At 39.0% G+C, this 25,469-nt stretch overlaps 2 protein-coding genes across 4 annotated transcripts in view; both read left to right on the top strand.

The window, feature by feature from the left end:
• The window catches only part of LOC307039926 (receptor-type tyrosine-protein phosphatase beta), a 35,281-nt gene extending 20,048 nt beyond the window's left edge, over positions 1–15,233 (top strand). The window contains exons 13-43 of the mRNA XM_079682377.1: positions 129–389; positions 808–1,068; positions 1,485–1,745; positions 2,029–2,286; positions 2,463–2,723; positions 3,146–3,406; positions 3,695–3,952; positions 4,129–4,389; positions 4,928–5,194; positions 5,803–6,057; positions 6,204–6,473; positions 6,685–6,954; positions 7,109–7,372; positions 7,798–8,058; positions 8,197–8,451; positions 8,944–9,201; positions 9,318–9,584; positions 9,697–9,957; positions 10,051–10,203; positions 10,573–10,774; positions 10,923–11,038; positions 11,146–11,233; positions 11,319–11,363; positions 11,584–11,671; positions 11,776–11,866; positions 12,085–12,161; positions 12,359–12,493; positions 12,647–12,763; positions 13,070–13,230; positions 13,349–13,484; positions 13,605–15,233. Of these exons, the coding sequence (XP_079538503.1) occupies positions 129–389; positions 808–1,068; positions 1,485–1,745; positions 2,029–2,286; positions 2,463–2,723; positions 3,146–3,406; positions 3,695–3,952; positions 4,129–4,389; positions 4,928–5,194; positions 5,803–6,057; positions 6,204–6,473; positions 6,685–6,954; positions 7,109–7,372; positions 7,798–8,058; positions 8,197–8,451; positions 8,944–9,201; positions 9,318–9,584; positions 9,697–9,957; positions 10,051–10,203; positions 10,573–10,774; positions 10,923–11,038; positions 11,146–11,233; positions 11,319–11,363; positions 11,584–11,671; positions 11,776–11,866; positions 12,085–12,161; positions 12,359–12,493; positions 12,647–12,763; positions 13,070–13,230; positions 13,349–13,484; positions 13,605–13,763 (6,278 nt within the window). The 3' untranslated portion in view covers positions 13,764–15,233. The remainder of the gene's footprint in view (positions 1–128; positions 390–807; positions 1,069–1,484; positions 1,746–2,028; positions 2,287–2,462; positions 2,724–3,145; positions 3,407–3,694; positions 3,953–4,128; positions 4,390–4,927; positions 5,195–5,802; positions 6,058–6,203; positions 6,474–6,684; positions 6,955–7,108; positions 7,373–7,797; positions 8,059–8,196; positions 8,452–8,943; positions 9,202–9,317; positions 9,585–9,696; positions 9,958–10,050; positions 10,204–10,572; positions 10,775–10,922; positions 11,039–11,145; positions 11,234–11,318; positions 11,364–11,583; positions 11,672–11,775; positions 11,867–12,084; positions 12,162–12,358; positions 12,494–12,646; positions 12,764–13,069; positions 13,231–13,348; positions 13,485–13,604) is intronic.
• Positions 15,234–18,886: 3,653 nt separating this feature from the next.
• osbpl5 (oxysterol binding protein-like 5) overlaps positions 18,887–25,469 on the top strand; it is a 47,837-nt gene continuing 41,254 nt past the window's right edge. Inside the window, exon 1 of one of the 3 annotated variants that reach the window (XM_079679978.1) lies at positions 18,887–19,154. The gene's annotated coding sequence lies outside the window, so the exon portion shown is untranslated. The remainder of the gene's footprint in view (positions 19,155–25,469) is intronic. The other 2 variants (XM_079679976.1, XM_079679977.1) reach the window with 2 other exon arrangements.

Here is a 25,469-nt window from a genome sequence, read left to right as displayed (position 1 = left end):
AATCAACTTTGCTTTCCTGTCAGGAAACACACTCGGTGTAGTTATTTTTCTTGCCATTCACTAGTTTTTTAATTCCCTGGCTCTAAATATTCTTCCTTCCTCATCTTGTATTTATCCTGCGCTCACAGAGCCTGAACTAGTCAGGAATCTCTCTGTCACTGAAATCACAACATCCTCCATATCTGTGATGTGGAATGAACCAGAGGGGAACAGCTCTTCCTACAGAGTAGAGTGGAGTGATGGAAATGTCACTAAAAGTGAAAACATGACTGAAACACAAATAAACATTTCTAACCTGACTGCTGGTGTCCAGTATGATATAAATGTCACTGCAGTGGCAGGTGATGGCAGTACTGAAGGACAGAGTACCACTGTTTCTCAGTACACAAGTAAGTAAACATTAACTGTGGTTCATTAGGTCAGATAGAGAGAGTCTGCTGAAGACATCTGTTGTTGAAGACTGTTTGCAGTGATCACAAGCAGGATGATACTTTTGAATATAGAAAATAAGTTGTCCCCTAATTTGCTGTTCTTCCTTAGACTGATGTTGATCCTCATGCACAACACGATTACACCAAGTAGTAAATGTTTTACTCTTAGATTATTGTCCTCTCCTTTCCTTTTCCCTTTTTAACACAAGTTTTATTGGACTTAATAGCTTTGTGTAGCTTTTTGGTTAAGCAACTATGGTCTCGTGTCATGAAACACACTCGGTGTAATTTTTGTTCTAACCACTCGCAGTCGTTTTGTATTCCCTGGCTTTTAATATTCTTCCTTCCTCATCTTGAATTTATCCTGCGCTCACAGAGCCTGAAGTAGTCAGGAATCTCTCTGTCACTGAAATCACAACATCCTCTATATCTGTGATGTGGAATGAACCAGAGGGGAACAGCTCTTCATATAGAGTAGAGTGGAGTGATGGAAATGTCACTACAAGTGAAAACGTGACTGAAACACAAATAAACATTTCTGACCTGACTGCTGGTGTCCAGTATGATATAAATGTTACTGCAGTGGCAGGTGATGGCAGTACTGAAGGACAGAGTACCACTGTTTCTCAGTACACCAGTAAGTAAACATTAACTGAATTTCATGAAGTCAGATAGAGAGAGTCTGCTGAAGACATCTGTTGTTGAAGACTGTCTGCAGTGATCACAAGCAGGATGATACTTGTAAATATAGAATAGAAGTTGTTCCCTAATTTGCTGTTCGTCCTTAGACTGATGTTGATCCTGAGGCACAACACGATTACACCAAGTACTAAAGGTTTTACTCAAAGAGTATTGACCTCTCCTTTCCTTTTCCCTTTTTAACACAAGTTTTATTGGACTTGATAACTTGTATAGCTTTTTGGTTAAGCAACTGTGCTTTCCTGTCAGGAAACACACTCGGTGTAGTTATTTTTCTTGCCATTCACTAGTTTTTTAATTCCCTGGCTCTAAATATTCTTCCTTCCTCATCTTGTATTTATCCTGCGCTCACAGAGCCTGAAGTAGTCAGGAATCTCTCTGTCACTGAAATCACAACATCCTCCATATCTGTGATGTGGAATGAACCAGAGGGGAACAGCTCTTCCTATAGAGTACAGTGGAGTGATGGAAATGTCACTAAAAGTGAAAACGTGACTGAAACACAAATAAACATTTCTAACCTGACTGCTGGTGTCCAGTATGATATAAATGTCACTGCAGTGGCAGGTGATGGCAGTACTGAAGGACAGAGCACCACTGTTTCTCAGTACACAAGTAAGTAAACATTAACTGTGGTTCATGAGGTCAGATAGAGAGAGTCTGCTGAAGACATCTGTTGTTGAAGACTGTCTGCAGTGATCACAAGCAGGATGATACTCTGAGGTTTCTATAAGAGACTTCCAGGTGTAGAAAATATGTCCTCTCAAAGGACAAGTTGTTGCATAATTTGCTCTTCCTCCTTAGAGACTGACGTTGACTCTCAGGCACAACACGATTACACCAGTGGTTAAATGTTTTACTCGTAGAGTATTGACCTTTCCTCTCCGTTTTACTCAAGAACCTGGTACAATTGGAGTACCTATTGTGTCCATAACCACCTCCTCCATCTCTCTGAACTGGACCCAACCTCCTGGTGAGGTGCTCCTGTACAGGGTGGAGTGGGATCATGGTGGAGCAAAGACGATCAGAGACACCAACAACCTCTTTGCTGTGCGATCAGACCTGATCCCTGGCACTAGCTACAACATCTTCATCTTTGCTGTTGCTGGAGACAATAAGACAACAGGAGATCCTCACCAGCTCACCATAGTCACAAGTAACCATAAGTTTCATTTTTGTAATAGCTTGGTGTAGCTTTTTGGATAAGAAACTGTTCTCTGCTGTAATGAAACACTTTTGTGTAGTCTTTGTTCTTGTCATTTTCACTAGTTCTTTATTTGTCTGTCTCTAAACATCTTTTTTCCTCACCTCGTATTTATCCTGCGCTCACAGAGCCTGAAGTAGTCAGGAATCTCTCTGTCACTGATATCACAACATCCTCTATATCTGTGATGTGGAATGAACCAGAGGGGAACAGCTCTTCCTATAGAGTAGAGTGGAGTGATGGAAATGTCACTAAAAGTGAAAACGTGACTGAAACACAAATAAACATTTATAACCTGACTGCTGGTGTCCAGTATGATATAAATGTCACTGCAGTGGCAGGTGATGGAAGTACTGAAGGACAGAGTACCACTGTTTTTCAGTACACCAGTAAGTAAACATTAACTGAATTTCATGAAGTCAGATAGAGAGAGTCTGCTCATATGAAGACATCTGTTGTTGAAGACTGTCTGCAGTGATCACAAGCAGGATGATACTTGTGAATATAGAAAATAAGTTGTTCTCTAATGTGCTGTTCGTCCTTAGACTGATGTTGATCCTCAGGCACAACACGATTACACCAAGTACTAAAAGTTGTACTCATAGAGTATTATCCTCTCCTTTCCTTTTCCCCTTTCAACACGAGTTTTATTGGACTTAATAGCTTTGTGTAGCTTTTTGGTTAAGCAACTATGGTCTCGTGTCATGAAACATACTGGTGTAGTTTTTGTTCTTACCACTCGCAGTCGTTTTGTATTCCCTGGCTTTTAATATTCTTCCTTCCTCATCTTGAATTTATCCTGCGCTCACAGAGCCTGAAGTAGTCAGGAATCTCACTGTCACTGAAATCACAACATCCTCTTTATCTGTGATGTGGAATAAACCAGAGGGGAACAGCTCTTCCTACAGAGTACAGTGGAGTGATGGAAATGTCACTAAAAGTGAAAACGTGACTGAAACACAAATAAACATTTCTAACCTGACTGCTGGTGTCCAGTATGATATAAATGTCACTGCAGTGGCAGGTGATGGCAGTACTGAAGGACAGAGTACCACTGTTTCTCCGTACACAAGTAAGTAAACATTAACTGTGGTTCATGAGGTCAGATAGAGAGAGTCTGCTGAAGACATCTGTTGTTGAAGACTGTTTGCAGTGATCACAAGCAGGATGATGCTCTGAGGTTTCTGTAAGAGACGTCCTGGTGTAGAAAAACAAGTCCTCTCAAAGGACAAGTTGTTGCATAATTTGCTCTTCCTCCTTAGAGACTGACGTTGACTCTCAGGCACAACATGATTACACCAGGCAGTGGTTAAATGTTTTACTCGTAGAGTATTGACCTTTCCTCTCCGTTTTACTCAAGAACCTGGTACAATTGGAATACCTATTGTGTCCACAACCACCTCCTCCATCTCTCTGAACTGGACCCAACCTCCTGGTGAGGTGCTCCTGTACAGGGTGGAGTGGGATCATGGTGGAGCAAAGACGATCAGAGTTACCAACAACCTCTTTGCTGTGCTATCAGACCTGATCCCTGGCACTAGCTACAACATCTTAATTATTGCTGTTGCTGGAGACAATAAGACAACAGGAGATCCTCACCAGCTCACCATAGTCACAAGTAACCATAAGTTTCATTTTTGTAATAGCTTGGTGTAGCTTTTTGGATAAGAAACTGTTCTCTGCTGTAATGAAACACTTTTGTGTAGTCTTTGTTCTTGTCATTTTCACTAGTTCTTTATTTGTCTGTCTCTAAACATCTTTTTTCCTCACCTCGTATTTATCCTGCGCTCACAGAGCCTGAAGTAGTCAGGAATCTCTCTGTCACTGATATCACAACATCCTCCATATCTGTGATGTGGAATGAACCAGAGGGGAACAGCTCTTCATATAGAGTACAGTGGAGTGATGGAAATGTCACTAAAAGTGAAAACGTGACTGAAACACAAATAACCATTTCTAACCTGACTGCTGGTGTCCAGTATGATATAAATGTCACTGCAGTGGCAGGTGATGGCAGTACTGAAGGACAGAGTACCACTGTTTCTCAGTACACCAGTAAGTAAACATTAACTGAATTTCATGAAGTCAGATAGAGAGAGTCTGCTGAAGACATCTGTTGTTGAAGACTGTCCGCAGTGAATCACAAACAGGATGATACTTGTGAATATAGAAAATAAGTTGTTCTCTAATTTGCTGTTCGTCCTTAGACTGATGTTGATCCTCAGGCACAACACGATTACACCAAGTATTAAAGATTTTACTCAAAGAGTATTGACCTCTCCTTTCCTTTTCCCTTTTTAACACAAGTTGTATTGCACTTAATAGCTTTGTTTAGCTTTTTGGTTAAGCAACTATGGTCTCGTGTCATGAAACACACTCTGGTGTAGTTTTTGTTCAAACCACTCGCTGTCGTTTTGTATTCCCTGAAACTTTTTTACCAACTCAACATATTCAGAAGTAAACCACACCCTCCGTATTTCCCAGTTCTAATTTTTTAAATCACAATTTTCGTCAATGAAGATTTCATCCATTTTCAGATGCCTAATTTTTCCTAATATGTCACATTTTCCCCTGTTTTTCTTTTCACTTGCAGAACCTGCTGGTGTCAAAAATCTCTCCATCATTGCAGTCACAAGTTCATCTGTGTCTCTGATCTGGAAACAACCCAAGGGCAATGTGTCCTCATACTCAGTTCAGTGGAATGCAATAGGAGAAACCGTAACCCTTAATAATACCACTATTGAAACCAACTTTACTATCAACAATTTAACCCCTGGAGTCCAATACAACATTCTAGTGGCTGCTGTTGCTGGAAAAAACTCAAACAAAGGAGTCGGAACCTCAATAAGTACCTTCACAAGTAGGTCCATGCCTTTTGGAGATCCCTTTTTCCTGCTACTTTTGGAAAGCGTATTTGCACTAGCATGAAGTTGATGTAAATGCAGTAATGTAGTTGTGAAACAATGAGTTATTCTTTTAGAAGACATCCTAAAAATTGTTGGCTTACAATAATGTCATTCATATGTTTTCACGCCAGCCTCCCCTTTGGTTCCCACATTAGTAGTTATAGCTGTTGCCTCTTTTAACATTCATCTGCTTACACATACCAAAAAGTTGATTAATTAATTATTGACATATTACCATGTACTAATAAGGAAAGTGTGTTGCTATGATATTTAACTTGATATCGCATTGGATTTGGGAGAAATATTGTTCATAAAGGGACCATTCTCAACACTAGGTTAATAAGAAATATAGTATACAGTATTTTTATATAGTACATGGTCTATGGATTACTAAGATATATTGATGTTGTAATATTTGATGTATTTTATTGGTCAATACATATTACATTGGTGGTTCCTACTTGTACGCTATTTCAAATTCACTACATGACTAGATATGTGTTTCTTTCATACTGTAATGCAATGACAGGGAACTAAACTTTTTTACTTGTTTATCGTACAGGGCCTGAAAGGCCTGAGAACATCAAGATTACTGCACGAGGAACCAGTGACCTGACCATCGAGTGGACTTTACCTTCAGGGATTGCTGATCACTATGTGGTGAACATCTCAAATCAAAATGATTCTAATAGCACCACAACAGCGGGCAAAGAAGCAAACTTTACTGATTTATTCCCTGGGAGACTGTATGATATCAAAGTGACCGCTGTCGCTGGAAACTTCAGCGAGACGTCTGAGCAGTCTTCATTTGCCACTAGTAAGATTATTATTATCATTGTAATAATGTTTTGCAAGTGGGTTTATTTTTTAATTAGGGTTCAAACCATCAAAACCAGTAGGACATATATTACAACAGAAACAGAAGCATTAAGTGTGCGTCTACCTGTTTTTCATTTCTCTTAGAGCCCACACCTCCTGGATCCATCATCATCAGTCAGAGCACAAACTCGCTCTTTTTGAGGTGGGATACTCCTGTTTTGATGGATGGAGCTCCACACATCAGCTATAACATATCCTATCAGCATGATGGTGGAGAGGCACTGAATAAAATCTCCTCAAACACCTACACCGAGCTGACCTCACTTCTCTCTGGAAAGTCCTACAATATAACTGTACAAACAGTTGGACCCCAGAGTTTAAAGAGCACGGCTGTCCAAAATACTTCTTTCACCTGTAAGTTTACTAGAAGTGTCTCTAAAGTTGGGACTGATTAAAGTCATGTTGTAGATTTGGCAATATTAGTAAAATAAGATTGTATACACCTTCAGTAAGAATGTTGCTAGATATGAAATAACATATATAGTTATTATATCAGAAGTGACATAAGTATTTTGTGATTCAGTTGATTTCTAGTAAACATTTCCTTTGTTTGTAATTTTTCTAGTGCCCAACCCTGTGTTGAACCTTGAAGCGAGCCCTAAATCCACCACCTCAGTAAAAGTGTCATGGTCACAACCACAGGAAGCCTGGTCGTATTATGAATACTTGGTTCAAGCCTACAAGACTACAGGAGAACTGGTGTTCAACATAACAGTCAGCAATAACAGTGCAGATGTAACATCTCTGGAGCCAGGGAATAGATACAATATCAATGTCACGACTATAGCAGCAGCAGGGAGTGAATCCACGGTGGAACAGACATTCAGTTACACCAGTAAGGCCTTTCATTTAAACACAATGAAGCATTAATGGATTCTGTACTATCAGAAACATCCTACTGTATATACTCAAATTGATGGTACATTTAAAATACCCCTTTTATATTGTGGATTCAAGCCTTGTATAACATTCTTCTGTATTTGCTGCAGTGCCGAAAGCAGTGTTGAATCTCACAGTGGAGTATGTGAACACAACGGCCATCCGGCTGTCATGGTGCGGACAAATCGATCACAAGCCTACCTACTCCTACCTGGTGATAGCGTTGCAGAACACCAGGATGGTGCAGAATTCTTCAATCTACAATGAGTCGTTCACAATCTGCAATCTGAACCCTGGAGAATTGTACACTTTTGATGTCTTTACGGTGGTAGAAGGGGTCAAGTCCAGAGTGGAAAGCATATCAAGTTACACAAGTATGTGATTACAGTTACTGAAAAGTGTGTATGTATATATACAGTATATAACATTGTTGGTGGCTAAAGAGATGCATTTGATTAATACAAATAGAAATGAGTTACACCATCCAAAAGAGTTATACACACTCATGTATTTACTGGTCAATGTCCCACTGGCAGACTCGTTTCTATATAATAATTGAAAGTGTAATAATTTTGGACCATAACAAATTTGGACGTTTCTGGCCATCACCTTAACTCCCCAGAATTAATTCTGTCAAATTTGTTTAAAATACACATTTTTTATTGTACAATAAATAATTGTCTTCCAATTTCTCAGTGATGACCCAACCCTATACATTCCTCTGGTCAATTTAATGTGTTCTGGCAAGGCCCAAACTTTTCTAATTGTATATTACATAACATTTACATTTTTTTTTCAGGGCCTGAAACAGTTTCTGGCATCATAGCATTAGGAAATACAACAACAATGTCAGTGAGCTGGACACTAGCAATTGGACAGGTGGACTCCTACACCGTCCAGCTGCAAAAAGACTGGGAGCTGGAGAGAAACAAAACAGATCTGAGCAACAACACTGGGGAAGTAATGTTTCAGGATTTGACACCAGGAGTGCTTTACTGTGTGATTGTGGTCACCAAAAGTGGACCTTTTCAAAGCAACTTGTCTTATTGCAACGCAACTTGTGAGTTACATTGTTTATTCAAATCTGCATACTACATGTGTAATATATATGTACTGTATGTATCTTGACCAATGTTTATTTTATAAATGCCTTAAATCAAGCAATAATAAAATAGTTTCCCTCTCTTCTTTTGTTCAGTTCCCAACCCTCCAGGCCCCATCACGGTGGTCAATCAAACTGAGACGTCCATCAAATTCACCTGGCCCCCTCCAGAGAAGATGGACTATAATCAGTTCACCTTCAGTGTTTCCAACTTTTTGCGCTCCTCTCTCGTTACACACAACTGGTTTCTGCTGGACAAGCTCCAGTCTGGAAGCCCCTACAATATTACTGTTGTTACTGTGGGTGTGTTAAACTATACGAGCACTGCAGTGACAACGGAAAACTATACCAGTGAGTGCCAGGGTTATTGTTTTTTATTATGTATTACTACTAATTTATTTTTCATGTAAGTTTATGTATTCACCTATTTGTACATTTTTATGTTTGAGTTCTGTTTACCAGTATGCATTTTCTGGTTTTGTTTTTCATTTTTATTATTTTTGGAATATAGTGAGAGGGACAAGTTCTAAAAAACATATTTTTTGTATGTTTGCATGCAGTATCATTTTAAAAAAATGGTCAAGCTTTTTAAAATAACTATAAACTTAGTGATACTCAGTTATACTTGCTTTGTGAACATTTAACAATTTTTCTTAATCAGTATAAATAAAAAATGCCAAATATTTATAATAGTGAACACTACTACATTTCACTAGGAACTACTTTAATCTTAGTTATATCTGTCACAATAACAGTTAATGCTCAATACATATTAAGCTATATGTGCTTAACCCAAAATCTGACATGCATAAACACATAAACCTGTTCACGTCTTTTTCTCAGGACCATATTCTGTCGCCAACCTGACAGAGACAGAAATCACCACAGAGTCAGTGACCCTGGAGTGGGATCAGCCAGCAGACAAAAACTACTCATATGTGGTTCAGACCAGCAATGGCTCCTTCTATCCCCCTGCAGTCACACACAAACACAACAAAACAATCCATGGACTTCTCTCTGGGAGCAACTACAGCTTCACTGTAACCACACAGACAGCAGATGGCACTGAGGCAGCTCCTATGGCAGTGTCCTACTTTACACGTATGTATATGTACTGTCAAACCCCAAAATATACGAGCAAAACAACTAAAGTAAATAACAATTAAACTGTTGATGTGCTTTTTTAAAGATTTATCAGAAACACTTTCTGTTTGCAGGTCCCTACAAAATTGGGCAGTTGGAAGCTGACACCTTAAACTCAACTGCTGTACGTCTGGTTTGGACTAAGCCACCAGAGTATAAGTCTGAATACAGGTATCGGGTCGAGTATGCAGTATTTGGATATGAATCCAAAAACAAATCCTCCGTACAAAATGACACAGAGATCTCGGGGCTCATTGCTGGGACCAACTACACCTTCTGTGTTTTTGTCATGGCAGCAAATGGCATAGAAGGGGAAGACAGATGCATTTCCAAGTGCACAAGTATGATCATAACAGTTTAACTTTACATTGAATAAATGAAACACATATTTAGAAAATCATATTTGTAATAATTTGATGTTATTCTGACAATAATGTCCTATTTATGCTTCAGATGCAAGCCCGGTGAAAGATTTGAAGTGTGAAGGTCCGAACACAAAAAAGGCAGAACTCATCCTGAAGTGGGACAAACCCAATGGCCAATACTCTGGCTTCAAAGTCACGTATAATGGCAATATCACCTCGACTAAAAACTGTTGTGAACATACTGTGACCAACCTTCCTCATTATACTAAATACAATCTGATAATGGAGACTCAGAGCTGTGGACTACCCAGCACTCCTCGGTATACTCAATGCTGGACAGGCATCACAAGTACGACATTATGCTTCATTAACTAGAATTCCATAACTGTTCCATGAATTATTCAATATATATTTGATTAAAATCCTTTTTGTCCCCCCAAAGATCCATCTATTCCAGCTAACTTCAAGTTGCTGGTGAATGTGGGTTCCACGTTATTCAGCACGTTCACCCTTCAGATTGACCACAGCCTGCTGGACAACACCAATGGGCCAATCACACATGTTGGGGTGCTGGTGACAAATGAACTCAAAAGTAGTAGTTTCTTTTTCATTTATTCAAATAATACATCATGTCCAAAATGACCAATTGTATATCAACAACTCACCTTATGTTACTTTGGATTTGTGAAGAACACTTCGTTGTCCTTGTGTTTCAGCGGGAAATCAATGGAAAAGTTTTTTTCACAGTGGATTAATGCAAGCAAACCATGTTCTCTTCCCAAATGTAACATAACACAGGATGAGTAATTGAAATGTAAAATGTGTATTTAGTCCTCTAATTATGTTGCGCTTTCATCCTCAATTGGTGCTAATGTGACCATTTCTGGAAGTATTTACTGCTGTTTGTCTTTATTTGTTACCATGAAACAATAAATACCAACTACTGTAATTCCTGCCCTAACAGGTGACACAGCTAATTGGACCCAGGGCTTGAGAAAGACTTATAGTGAGTGGAAAGCAAAGCCTACATCTGTGTACCTGGCAACGGTCACAGAAATCCTCCTCCAAAAACGCAGTGGAGAAAGCCATTTCAACATAGCGGTGGGAGATGAATCCAAATGGAATGGCTACACTAATGGTGCTTTGGATGCCAATGGAAAATACCAGTAAGAACACAAACAATATTGTATATGAATAGGTATGCAGAAGTACAAAGTAGTTACTCTTGATGAAACAATAGTACATTATTGGTATATTAGGAAAAGGAATTGTGAGCATTAGTATATCGATTAACTGATTTGTTCAATCCTGCAGATATGCCATTGTGTTGTTCACCGGTCTGGTCATGGAAAACGACCTTGTCCTAAACAGTGCATCACTGATGACAATAGCCCATCCCTATCCTGTTGTTATACTTCCACAGAACCCAGGTACCACATTCAGAACACGTGTTGTTATAAAATGCTCCCACGAGGTGAGAAAACTCTCCCTTACCTCTTTGTTTGTCTTTTTGTTCTCATCTCTGTCAACATTTTAGCAATCATTGGCATTGCTGTCGGAGTAACATTGGGAATTTTTTGCGTTCTCTTCATCATCCTAATCGGCTTCATAGTCTATTGGAAAAGGTTTGTCATTGTCCTAATTTGTAAAAAAGATATTGAGTCTGTGTGTTTTGGACTCAACTTTTAACTCGCAACACGTGTATTACAGGGTTTCCAACAAAGAAGCATCAGACATCCAGATATTTTCCATGAGGTAAGGTTTTCATTTTTACCATGTTGTTATAAGTTTAAAGTAAATGGACAACAATTGCTTCTTTAACAGTCAACATTGCTTCTTCCTCTTTCTTATTTCAGAGCCAAAGTGTAAGTATAAATCCTTTTAAATTATTAAGTATGTTTAGGTCTTTAAACTTTTCTAATTTTGACACAAAATGAAGACACAGTGGTCTGACCTCTCGTCTCCATTTGAGCAGCAGTTTGGCTGTGAGGGTGGAGGACTTTGAGGCCTACTACAAGAAGCAGAAGGCCGACTCCAACTGTGGCTTTGCTGAAGAATTTGAGGTGAAACATGAGCCTAATATATTGATTTGTTCTTTTGGTGCCAGGCATGCACCCTAGATTGAGTCATCAAATCATCTTTCCTTATTCTTTTTTTCATCCAAAAGGACCTGAAGATGGTTGGTACAGTTCAGTTGAAAACTAATGCTGAGAGATTGGAGAACAAGCCCAAGAACCGCTACGCTAACGTGCTTCCCTGTGAGTCTCCTTAACAAATCCACCTCTGCTGCTTTCAACAATAACACTCCTCACTCTTTCAACTACGTCATAGCCTATCACCTGTATCCAGTGCTTTCCACCGTCATGATCCCATTTTTAAGTGGACATAACATCCATATAATCAGACACATATCAGTGCGGCCTACCTTCATATAGCAAACGTATCTTTTCATTTACGCTCTTTTTTCACCTCCCAGATGACTCCTCTAGGGTGAAACTCTCTATCATCCATGGGAGTCCATATGATGACTACATCAATGCTAACTACATGCCGGTGCGTACTGACACTTAAAAACAGCTCTCTGCCTGAGTCATGGCTTCAGTATCAGTTAACATCCTGATCATCATCCTTCTTCTTAATGGCATGCTATCCAACTTTATCTGCAGTGATGTTTTGAGCTCTTTGAGGCTCTCAACTGAACAGGACGGATGTTTGTGTTGTGTGTGTGGGGCTGATGTTTTGTTTGACAGGGTTACAACTCTAGGAAGGAGTTTATCGCAGCTCAGGGTCCTTTGCCCGGCACAGTCAACGATTTCTGGAGGATGATCTGGGAGAAGAATGTACGGAGTCTGGTCATGCTGACACGCTGTAATGAACAGGGACGAGTGAGTTTGAACACAAGCACAACGCTGCAAAGCAACGAGAATGTTAAAACTAAAACATGCAGTAGATATGATTTGCATATTTTAGAAATATAATTATAAGGTTTTAAACTTAAAATGTAAGTTGATTGTTAATATTGTGTTTTCCTGTTCCAGGTAAAATGCGAGCAGTATTGGGCTCAGGGCGCCAAGCACTTTGAAAACATCACTGTGACAACAACCTCTGAAATAGCGCTTGAAGACTGGACCATCAGGGACTTTGACGTTAAAAATGTAAGTGGTGAGATGTTAAATATTCCAAATATATATATTTTTAGGAGGGTCAAATTCAAACAATCTTTGTCGTTGAATCATCACCCATCAGGGCTGTTTTCCCACCTTTAGTTTGGAATACTTGCATATCACTTCTATGAGTGAACATAACACTCTACTGAATACTTTTAAAAGAATGAGTCTGAAGGCAAAAGTTCTGTGCTCCAGTTACATTCTGAGGCAGGGCCTTATAATTGTGAAAAAGCCTTTCTCTGCATCACAGCCAGTAAGCCAGTCGCAACCATTTTGGGTTTGTTCTTCCTGTAGGTAAAAACAGCAGAGACCCGTTCAGTGCGTCACTTCCACTTCACAGCCTGGCCAGATCATGGCGTACCGCAAACCACTGAGCTCCTCATCAGCTTCAGACACTTGGTCAGAGAACACATGGACCAATTTTCCAGGCACTCTCCCACTGTGGTCCACTGCAGGTCCGACTGAACACTCAAACAAAAATTTAATTCTGCACAATTGAAATGACAAAAAGATCTGATATTTGTCTGTCTTTTCTCTTTCCCTCTACTTTGTGTCTTTGTTTTCTACATTCAGTGCTGGTGTCGGAAGAACTGGCACCTTCATAGCCATCGACCATTTGATGTTCCAGATTGAAAGGGAAAATATTGTGGACGTTTTCGGCATCGTCTATGATCTCCGCATGCACCGACCCCTTATGGTGCAGACAGAGGTAAGACAAAGTCTCACAGTTTTAATTGTTTTTGTTTCACGGTGCATGTTGTTTGAAATATATGTAAAGTATACGAAGTGTGCCGTATTTCAGTCTTTTTTAAATTGGGTGTCTCTGCAGGACCAGTATGTGTTCTTAAACCAGTGTGCCATCGACATCATCAGATCAAGAACTGGAACCAATGTGGATCTAATCTACCAAAACGCTGCTGCACTCTCTATTTATGAGAATGTAGAACCAAAAAAAGATTTCTCCAAAAGCGAGTACAGCAATGCATAAACCCGAGAAAACCACTCAGGTCCTCCTATATTCTCTCAAGCTTTAAAAAATCTGTAGGCTTTTGCAAAGGGAACATTTTTAACAAATTGGGGTGCATTTCTATTTTTATTCTTGCCAGGCTTTTGTCAAGTATCTTGTATCTTTTTAGATTCAACCCTCTATTTTGTGGTATTTATTTGTTGCAAATGTTGAATGATTGATAATAGAGGGAGCTGCATATGGAGATACAATAGGGGACATCATCACTGACCAAAACGAAATTGGATTATATGTCAATTGGATTGTCTCTGATAAAGGCAGATTTTTGTATTGCTCAGTCTTTCTTTACATTTCTGCTTGTTTACTACTGTATATGACTAACTGATTATACAATTTTCTTCTCAGGTAATATATTGTATATAGGTATTATTACATTATTTGCCAGGAACGCTTGTATTATCGGAACTTTGTAATGCCTTGTACGAATAATTGCTGGTTCTAATAATAAGTGCCTTTTCAAAGCCTGTATGCTTTGGTGCCAGTAGGTGGCACTCCATTGTATTGTGTTAAACTGAAAGAGACAAACAGGGACTGATAAGATATTACTTAGTTAAAGGAACCTTTAGGTTAAGACAAACAATATATCATATTTGATAGAAGTATCAGGTTATCCAGCAAATAATTGTAGCTTGCCTTATTCCAATTCAAACTGTGCAATGCCTTTTAATGAAGGAATGATTGATGTTCAATGTAAAGACTTTTCTTTGTCTATGCACTGTAGTTAGTAATGCACTGGATGCATTAGTCTTTTGTACACTGTCGAATTTACTAATTATAAAGATGTATTTATCCGTTATCAGTCTCATAGATAACATTTCGGCCAGTTGTTTGTGAAACATTAATTCGCCCCACATTTGATTGCTGCAATTTGACTTTGATTTTTGTTTTCTTCATCTGATCAGAATAGGTTTGCATTAAAAAAGCGCTCAGGAGAATTTTGCTGGGGTGGTATGGTGTGAGAAAATCCATACTGCCACAGTTTGTAGTTTAAAGAATTTAGAAGTCATCGTACTGATTTTGTTTTGTTAATGACATTCTTCTCTGTACATTCCTCAAAGAATCAACCATGTTATGTCACTTCCTGCTGTATATCCGGCCTGTCTATGGCCATTTCCTGTGATTTAAAAATCACCATAGGAGTTTTGTTTTTACTTTTTAGCTTTTCAAGGGCAGCATTTGCTATTAGGCAGGTACATTGGTGTGTGGGGTCAGCTTTATGATATATTTTTTTAATTAAATGTTTCATTTGTATTGTATTATAATGTACTTAATGTTTAAAAGCACTTAATGAAAAAAGAATAGCAAATAGTTTCATAATTGTAGCAATGTTTTTGGAATGCTTTATAAAATGCTTGCTGGTACAATGCAAATACATGTAAAAAAAGCAATGATTTAATATTTGTAAACATGTCAATAAAAAATGAACCAAAATGGGTTAATCTATGTTATTACATTCCAACGTATGGCTATGTGTCTGCATGGTTTAAATTAACCTTATACAGTGGGGCAAAAAAGTATTTAGTCAGCCACCAATTGTGCCAGTTCTCCAACTTAAAAAGATGAGAGAGGCCTGTAATTTTCATCCTAGGTATACCTCAACTATGAGAGACAAAATGAGAAGAAAAAAAATCCAGAAAATCACATTGTCTGATTTTTAAAGAATTTATTTGCAAATTATGGTGGAAAATAAGTATTTGACCAATAACAAAAGTTAATCTCAATACTTTGTTATATACCCTTTGTTGGCAATGACAGAGGTCAAACGTTTTCTGTAAGTCTTCAAAAGGTTTTCACACACAGTTGCTGGAATTTTGGCCCATTCCTCCATGCAGATCTCCTCCAGAGCAGTGATGTTTTGGGGCTGTCGCTGGGCAACACAGACTTTCAACTCCCTCCAAAGATTTTCTATGGGGTTGAGATCTGGAGACTGGCTAGTTCCACTCCAGGACCTTGAAATGCTTCTTACGAAGCCACTCCTTCGTTGCCCGGGCGGTGTGTTTGGGATCATTGTCATGCTGAAAGACCCAGCCACGTTTCATCTTCAATGCCCTTGCTGATGGAAGGAGGTTGTCACTCAAAATCTCACGATACATGGCCCCATTCATTCTTTCCTTTACACGGATCAGTCGTCCTGGTCCCTTTGCAGAAAAACAGCCCCAAAGCATGATGTTTCCACCCCCATGTTTCACAGTAGGTATGGTGTTCTTTGGATGCAACTCAGCATTCTTTCTCCTCCAAACACGTCTACTTGGGTTTTTACCAAAAAGTTCTATTTTGGTTTCATCTGACCATATGACATTCTCCCAATCCTCTTCTGGATCATCTAAATGCTCTCTAGCAAACTTCAGACGGGCCTGGACATGTACTGGCTTAAGCAGGGGGACACGTCTTGCACTGCAGGATTTGAGTCCCTGACGGCATAGTGTGTTACTGATGGTAGCCTTTGTTACTTTGGTCCCAGCTCTCTGCAGTTCATTGACTAGGTCCCCCCGTGTGGTTCTGGGATTTTTGCTCACCGTTCTTGTGATCATTTTGACCCCACGGGGTGAGATCTTGCGTGGAGCCCCAGATCGAGGGAGATTATCAGTGGTCTTGTATGTCTTCCATTTTCTAATAATTGCTCCCACAGTTGATTTCTGCACACCAAGCTGCTTACCTATTGCAGATTCAGTCTTCCCAGCCTGGTGCAGGTCTACAATTTTGTTTCTGGTGTCCTTTGACAGCTCTTTGGTCTTGGCCATAGTGGAGTTTGGAGTGTGACTTTTTGAGGTTGTGGACAGGTGTCTTTTATACTATTAACGAGTTCAAACAGGTGCCATTAATACAGTTAACAAGTGGAGGACAGAGGAGGCTTTTAAAGAAGAAGTTACAGGTCTGCGATAGCCAGAAATCTTGTTTGTTTGTAGGTGACCAAATACTTATTTTCCACCATAATTTGCAAATAAATTCTTTAAAAATCAGACAATGTGATTTTCTGGATTTTCTTTTCTCATTTTGTCTAGTTGAGGTATACATAGGATGAAAATTACAGGCCTCTCTCATCTTTTTAAGTGGGAGAACTTGCACAATTGGTGGCTGACTAAATACTTTTTTGCCCCACTGTTTCATCACAAAGAACAAGCTTTTTACACTAAGACTTCAAAAAGTTCTAATTTTGCAGCTCACATCAGGCGTACACTCGGGGGATTCTCTGCAATATGGAGGTGTTTTAACCCTTATGTTGTGTTCGGGTCTCCCGTGACCCGTTTCAAGATAAAATTATATAATAACTACGCTATAGTTTTTTTTAACGGAACAAGGCTTCATGATATCCTCCACAACAGCTATACAAACACTACAAAACAGATTTTGACAATTTTAGCCAAGTCTGAAGGTCTCAAAAAAAAAGACCCAGCAGAATTGTTGTGGGTGACTCAAGGTCAAAATTGTCCCAAACAAGATTCATCTTTGACTTTAGACACCCCACCCCCTTCATCCACCGTTACAATAATTAAAACATTTTTTGGGGGAGATTGTATTCATTAGTCTATTATAGTCAGATAACGTAATGATCCACTATCTTCCCTATAGGAAATATCACGAGTGAATTGAATAACATAAATATGTGGTGTAATATTTTTTCGGGCCATAAAATTACAACAGGATAGTACGGTTATGAATGCACAATATGTTAGTTGTGATGTAGTTAAAACAATATTGGATGATAGTCATTATTTTTGAGTGTTTTGGACTGATATAAATCATGGGTCAAAATTGACCCGCGAACACCATGAACGGTAACAGCTTTCGAACACAACACAAGGGTTAAGGGCAATCACTTTCACACAGAGTGTTGGCTTCAATGAGCCTGATATTTCTAACTCATCATCCTTGTACCATGTCTCTCAGAAGATCTAAAAATAGATGTGGCATTTGAATGGCTTCTATTCTCCTATGCTGTGTGTTGCAATAAAAGGTATACAGACAGATGAAGCGGTTATGACAGCAATACAACCTGGGAATACAAAATCCAATAGAACAAGATAACTGGGGGGTCCAAAAGGAATAATGAGCTTAAATGTTTTTGTGCCAGACAGTAAATCCACCATATTGGATTACAACAGCTTCCGATTGAGGCGTTAATAGTTTATGGTGTTGTTGCTGCCTTTAAAAACACACAATCACATAGATGAAGAGGGTCTTTTCTTGACACTACACGTTGTAAATGCTTGCGATTTCCCTTTGAATAATAAGGGTAACATTTATTATAATAATTAAATATGTATGAGGAAGTTTTGGCTTGGCGTGGTAGGTACACAGTAAATAGTATAATTTGAGGGAAATTGTGTTTTTTAAGTATGTCAACTCACGGTACACTTAAAATGCTCCTTTCCATGCAGAAAAAATATTGTTCTGATCACACACTTCATATGTCTGACAATTATAGTTGGTCAATTCTTAGAATTATTTTTATTTTTATTTAAAACATGATCAGCTAATAAAGTGTCATGCATTATTGTAAGAAACCGAATCACCAGAATTGAACACATAACAAACGAAATTATTTCCTAAAATTACATTACAGTGAAATGCTTTAATATAAAAAACGGTTGACATTAGTATTAAAAATGGTAAAATGCTATTTATGTAAATTCATTAGTAGCTTAATGATAATCATATAACATTACAATACTGGCAGTGTGCTGCCTAATGGGTATGTAAAATGTTAATACTTTACCTTAGGAATAAGAAGAAAAGAAAGAGAAGACATTTTGCTGATAATACTTAATAATACTTAATTTCAATCATTTTTACTTGTAATGTAGACTAGTATATTTATATTGTTCTTGCTACATTTAATGAAGACACCAATCTCAATACTTGTACCATTGTTAAATACACTGGACAAAATGAGGTTAGGGGCTCTATTTAAATGAACCTCATAAACTATAATCTTGACACGTTGCAATGCTATACAAAATCTCAACAAAGGGGCTTTAATACTTCATATGGGATACTGAAAATGTATGGAAATTATGCTCTTGCAGGTCACATAACGCCATAGAGTAGCCAACATGGTTGATATCTACAGCACCGTGCAGCAGGTGTTGTGCGCCGCTGCGGCCACAGGTGTCGCCAGGGCTGCCTGAGCAGCAGCGGCAGCAGCAGCAGCCAGATGAACCGCAGCAGGAGGATCCAGTCCACTCCACACTCTCCATGTTGAAACTTCTCCTCCAGCCGACTCCTACCGTCCGCCACAGCCCGCCTGCTGTTCCCCTCAACCCGGCTATCTCACACAGTCCCGTGCTATGACGCTGGTTTGGGAAGGAAGCTCGGAAACAACTGTATGATCGCCTCGCTGGTCGACACAGAGTAAGTTTAACATTTAGCTGCTATATTCCTACAGCACACCGACGCGTCGAGAAAGATAACTTGCTATTTTTAGCGCACGGTACTTGTATTATTTAACGTATGTTTTATGTGCTAACTTGCGCTAGCTAGCGGAGCTCTGGTAGCATGAACTGGAAGAATAAGGAGGATTTGCTTCTTCCGGACGGTGGTTTTGAGGTTCATTACGTCGACATTTTTGAGGAATTTGGTCAGTGTTGGTAGTAACGTTATCGGGGTCTGTGTTGTGTCCGGCTGGCGGGGTAGGGGGCTAACGTTACATGCTAGCTGGCTGCATAAAGTAAACCCTCATCACCACTCCATTAGCACACCGTGCCCCATGCGGCTGCATTTTGGCTGTCACTTGTTTACATGGCAACCATGAACCTAGCCCAGGTGTAGGGTGACGAACAAGGGCAAGAACATCTGTATTATTTCCTTCTATGTAATCGTTTTACCTTACTGCTGCTTCAAGTAACGGTGAACTGAATTGGTAAATGAAACCAATCGAAAATGGATAACGTGACCCTGTATTAGACGGCATGTGGCAGGGAAACCACCGGAGGAATAACCCTTAGGATGAATGCTACTTCCAAACAACCTCCATTACTCAAAGGAACACTCAGTACATCTTCGTGATGTCATGCAGGGCGCGACGTGTAGCATGCAGCATGTAGCGCTGAAACATAATGCAGTGTGCACAGGATTCAAATCAGAGGGTTGTGAGGCTGGTAGACATTTAAATGTAAAATGCCGGTATGTGCACTGCAGCCAAGGAAATCTTTAGCAAATATTCAAATGTAATGTTTCTGATGGGATGCCAAAGCTGTACCCTTTGACGTGTTCACTACCAGCCCATTTATGACTGTTCTTCCCAAATTCATATTTAATACATGAGTCTATATTGACTTTTTGTGATAGATTATACACATTTAAGCTATTACAGCCTTTATATTATGAATCTGACTTGAACAAAGGTTTGATTATACTATGTCTAGATCGATATATGGATTTAATGATGAACAATATAATACTATCGATGGAAATTGAAAATATCAATACATATCATCTTTAGGATGCACCTTTTTATTTTGAAATTCCCATTGCAGTCTCTGTAACCATTTCCTATCAAGCACACTTCCTTCCTTCCTTCAAATCCTATTTTAGTTGATAAAAATGGTACTGATATAGTGTTATATGTTCTATCAATCGAAGGCCCCTAAAATCGAATCTGATGGAATTTGTATTGTGGCAGACTTTGTAATATCATCAAATATGACGAATATTACCAAATGTCCTGCTCACTTAGCACAAAGCTAAGTCATAAATAATAATACTTTAAAATAAATGTGTTTTTATATTTTATGTTTATGAAAGAAAAAAAACAAGTAACCAAGATGTCATCAGATTCTCACTCTGAAATGCTCACATGACTGTTAAGTTTAATAATCCAGTATGGGTGGGGCGATACTATTTGATCCTGATAAGATGAGATAATGACTAAATGTGTCAATTTACCAGTGCTACATCGCCTCATCCATCTCTGTCTATTCCCAGGACGGACAGTGACGGAAGTGCTCATCATCTTAATCTTGTTGTATTATTTTGAGTAAGACTGTGCTTAAGATGAGAATAGCACATCAGTCCACTTTAGTTAATAGTTAAAAGGGTTAGTGGAATGTGTCACTCAAAACGCTGGAGAAAAACAAGTTGAAGGTAACGCTATCCAAGCACAAGGGGAAATGATTACCATAGTGCTAGAAGTGAAACGTCAGGTGATATTTTGAAAATTGCAACTGAGTTTGAAAAGACAGTTAAACAGACTGCTTCTTGTTCCCCGCTTTTTATGTTTGTCAAAACTCTGCAGAGTCGTTGCTTTGTTGTCTCTGGGTTTTTGTGATTCGTCTGTTCTTTCAGTTGACACCATCTTCCAGAGTGGGCTGTACTGAACAATGAAGCTTGGTATCCAGTATTACGATTTTCTGTTAGGATTTTCTGTTAGACTGGCACTGGGCAAACATTGATCTGATATTGAATGACTGAAAGTGGTGTCAATAGCAAAGATGGGAACATATCAGGCATTTGAAGGTCATTAATAATGCGTGTCAACTTGAAATAGGTCATGAGATCGATAACAGACTATTCCTATTTGCATACATGGTTTCATCAAGTTTGTGTTGCTTTAAATACTCCATGTATAATACCCCTTATTAGATCCAGTTTTAATCCTCAATAACCAAGCAAATCAATGTCTATTCTACTACTTAGCTTTTATAATGAAGAGGGGTTTTCTGTGCTGATCCAAAAGTCTAGTCGTACCATGTTAGAGTCTACCTTGCACTAATCAGGTAGGGACAGTTAATGGTGTTGGTCCCTAAACCTATCCGCTATAACTGTGGCTTTGCTCTGCTGTGAATGACAAATGGGGAGAGAGTAGCAGCGAATGCAGGGAAGAGAAAAGGGTGGTGAGAATGGGAAGCTCTTTGAGCTCTTTCTGTGGGAGGCAAGTCCTTTTTTCTATCACTTATTTTTCTAGCAAGAAGACACAGCAACAGATGTCCCCACTCCATGATCTGCTGTGAAAAAAAACATGTACTGTCAATCTCACTCCGAAGGAGAAGCTATTGAAGGGTGTCCTGGTGGTGAAGGGGTTTTAGACGCTGAGTGCAGTGTCCCTGGTTTGAGTTCGGCTGGGGACCTTAACATGTCATTCCACCTCTCTCCACTCTCATTTCCATTTTAAACTTTAATATCCACTTCAAGAATACAGGAACAAAATCTCAAATATTCATAATCCTTCTTTAGAATTTCAATTGAACTCTGTAAGGATTGTTCAATCGAAATTGTTTAAGTGACTAATTGGATATTTCTTCTCTCTCTTTATTATTATTTAGCATAAGATAGTAGAGAAACAGGAAGTGAAGAGGGGAAACAAAGACATTTGATAAAAGGCGACCTTACTGGCCAGGATCAATATGTACTTTTTTTAATGTTACTTGGTTCAGTTTTTTTAAACCAGTCAACTACCAAAATGCAACAAGTTGCCAGTAAAAGGATTTCACACAAATAGACCCCTCCCCTTTCCTAAAACACAGCAGTTGCTTGCATTAGTTGTTCTTATTTTATTGGGCTTCCTAGTCATTCTACATGTTGGAGCTTCACTGTTTATCTATTTACCTCACATACAGTTTTAATATGCTTAAGTGTTTACGATGACTGTTCTTGTCATGTCATCTTGTGAATTCTGCAGCCTCATCAATATTCAACCGTATGCTTGGTGTGTCTCACCACTGACATGCAGTTCCATAGCTATGCATTCATGTTGACAGCAAAGAGATGAAGCATCTGATACATATCAGTGTTTCCCCTAGGTTTACTGCCTTGGCAGGGTGCTGCTCGAAAACAAATGTCGGGGCGCCCACATTTTTGTTATCCTCTGGAGCAGAGAGGAGCTGTGAATTATTGTTATCGATATCGTACAGTAACAAATGTATTTGGACATTAAAAAGTAATACAGTACAGTGTTACACTATACTGTATTACTTTAATTTAAACTGTATTCCCTTCTTATCATGTTGTCTACACTTCTTCCTTTCATTGATACATTTAAATCACCTGACTACAGCATATAACATACCTGCTGCAACCCTGTGCTGCTGCTGCTTCTCTCTGCCTCATCCTCTATTGCTGGAGGCAGCTCCACCTCATCTGATCTCTGATATGAAAGCAATCGTGTTATGATCATATTGAGCTATTGGTGTTAGTGTAACATTAAACAAGCAGTCTACTTGTCATACATTGCTGACGATACATTTTAAGTGGCAATTTGTTGAGTCACTGCCGCTAAATGCCGGTAGCATCAAGCTAGCAAGTCCTGCATTAGCCTCACATCAACAGGTGTAGACAGAACATCCAATTATCCTGAGCTAATTTACTGAATAAACCAACTCACATCTCAATACTGTAGTTCAAAACCGGGTTACCTGCTCCATCTGTGAGCTATTTTTAGAATGCGCACGCTACGTTCGTTGTCGCGTTCGCGCGCGTCCACCTGGGCAGGCTGTGTGTCCTTCTCCCGTGACGATAACGGCTTGCGGTTAAAAAATAATAATAAACGAATTTGAAACTTGGGGGACACACAAACGGGCAGACAGCAGAGCTCGTGCCAATAAAGCAGATTTGTTTGACTTTTTTACACTTTGTTGTTCTCCTCCTTTCCTCCGCTCTTGTCTCTGATTGTGAGCGCGAGTGTGTGCATTCGTGTGTGTGTGTGAGCCCCGCCCTTCAGAAACAGAGCGGAGGGAGAATGTGAATACGCAAAGCAGTGTACACTGAAACATGAACACATTGGATAAATAACATGGCGTTTAGTTTATTTAATAAAAGAGCACATGTTCAATGGGAAAAGTGACCGTAGATAGATGACTTCAGTTGAAATTTGGTGCTATATATATATATATATATTTTTTTTAAATAAAAAACAAAATAAAAACACCTTGAATTTCAGGCAGGGCGCGGGGCTCCGTTGGCAGGGCGCAGCGCCCCGCCAAGACAATGGTAGGGGAAACACTGCATATTCAATTGGAGTAATGAAGCTTTTGCCTGAATTATAAATAACAAAACATCAGAACAAGAAACAGAATAGTGAAAAACTCTAAAGGCAGGTAATATTGTCAAAGAGTGTCACACTTTAAATGGCAGTCTTGGTTGTGAGTATGTTGGTTTGAAATTCTTCCTAGTAATTTCCAAAAGATACTGAGCCCTATAAACTATGGATTTTGCACCTGACTTTTCTTTACAATGGAATTGTCCTACTCCAGGATTTGATAAATGTCTCAGCACAGTTCCAGTTCCCCTGAGATATAAAAGCTTTCCCCAACACCTAGTGGTGGAATCTAGGCTAATACTGCTCCGTATTGAACCTGTCTCTCTGCCTCCAGGGAGCAAATGCACTTTTAGCAGCCTCTATTGTGCCAAGATTCTCTTCTTCTCCCATGGTCTTGAAGAGTTTTTTTTGTCCTAAGTAACTTTACAGCTGTAAGTTGGCCTTTTATATCTAAAAACAGGTCCCTTTCCCACAGAATGTCACTTCTCCCCAGAGAAACCTCATCTCTGTGAACCAAATATGATAGTGCTGATATTTTCAATGTTATCATATAGCGGCATCCTTAAATTAAACAAGAGAGCACATCAACACAAAGTGACATACTGAACACTGCATGCTTTCTTTTTCTAAGAGGAGGCACTATTTATCACACTACAATAGCCACATTACCTCACGTTGAGTAAGTCCTCAATTTTGCTGCTATAATATTAGCTGTTCTTTATGATGACACCACTATTGTAACACCCTGTAATGCCTGTAGACATTTTTCTTTTGTGTTAGTACCACATTAATCTGGAGGACAAGCTTTCCAATTGATGAAGCAATATTTTATTATACAACATAAAACAGGATGTTTTAATGACCAGAAGTTCATGACTGCACGGTGCTGGTACTCTTATTTGCACAATTATAATAATAACTGGTGAATGATAACCAGTTTTTTTAACAGAATCTGACATGGTTCTGTGGCAAGGGTCGGTATTGTCTCCTACTTGTTCTCTCTGTAACACTAGTTCAATTTAGGTCACTTGTGACAACTTGTGCTAAACTTATACTAAATATAGATTATTTATCTCATTTTGTCCTACAATATCTGTGCAAAAGTATGTTCCTATATATATATATATATATATATATATATATATATATATATAGGTTTTGAAAATGACCTCCTGACCACTTGACGTTTGTTCCTGGGCTGCTGGGTAGCTGTTGTGTGTATTTATAGCAGGTTTAACACCATAGATCCACTGATTTTCACTGAGGCACTGGCAGCCTGGGTGCTCTCATGCTAGCTAGCTCCCCTGAAATCGATATCCACCTCTCAATCATCTCTGGCTTAATGTATATGGAGATTCTGCTAGTGTAAATTCTGCCAGCTTTACTCTGGACCAAGTCTTCTTACTTTGTGAAACATTGTTGGCACAGTTGCAAAACCTCCCAAATGTGCAAAAATATAAATTCAATTGTGTAATACCAAGTCACATGATCCAAAAAAGAGCTTTAGTGAGCAGATGTGGGGGTTTAGATTTGGCGAAAAAGGCAGAATAGATATATTATTGTGTCGTTGGATGATAGGAGAGTATTCCGACTGATGGTTGTCAGTGCTATTCTGATTTATGAGTATTTTTGATGTTCAATTTTTCAAATGACCTTAAAATACAAAGAGGGAAAAAGCACAATTGTCCTATCAC

Source organism: Notothenia rossii (genome assembly GCF_949606895.1).
Source record: "Notothenia rossii genome assembly, chromosome: 5".
In the NCBI taxonomy this organism is placed as follows: Eukaryota; Metazoa; Chordata; class Actinopteri; order Perciformes; family Nototheniidae; genus Notothenia; species Notothenia rossii.
Note: the sequence above shows the minus strand (reverse complement) of the source record. Positions and strands in the feature narration are given on the sequence as shown.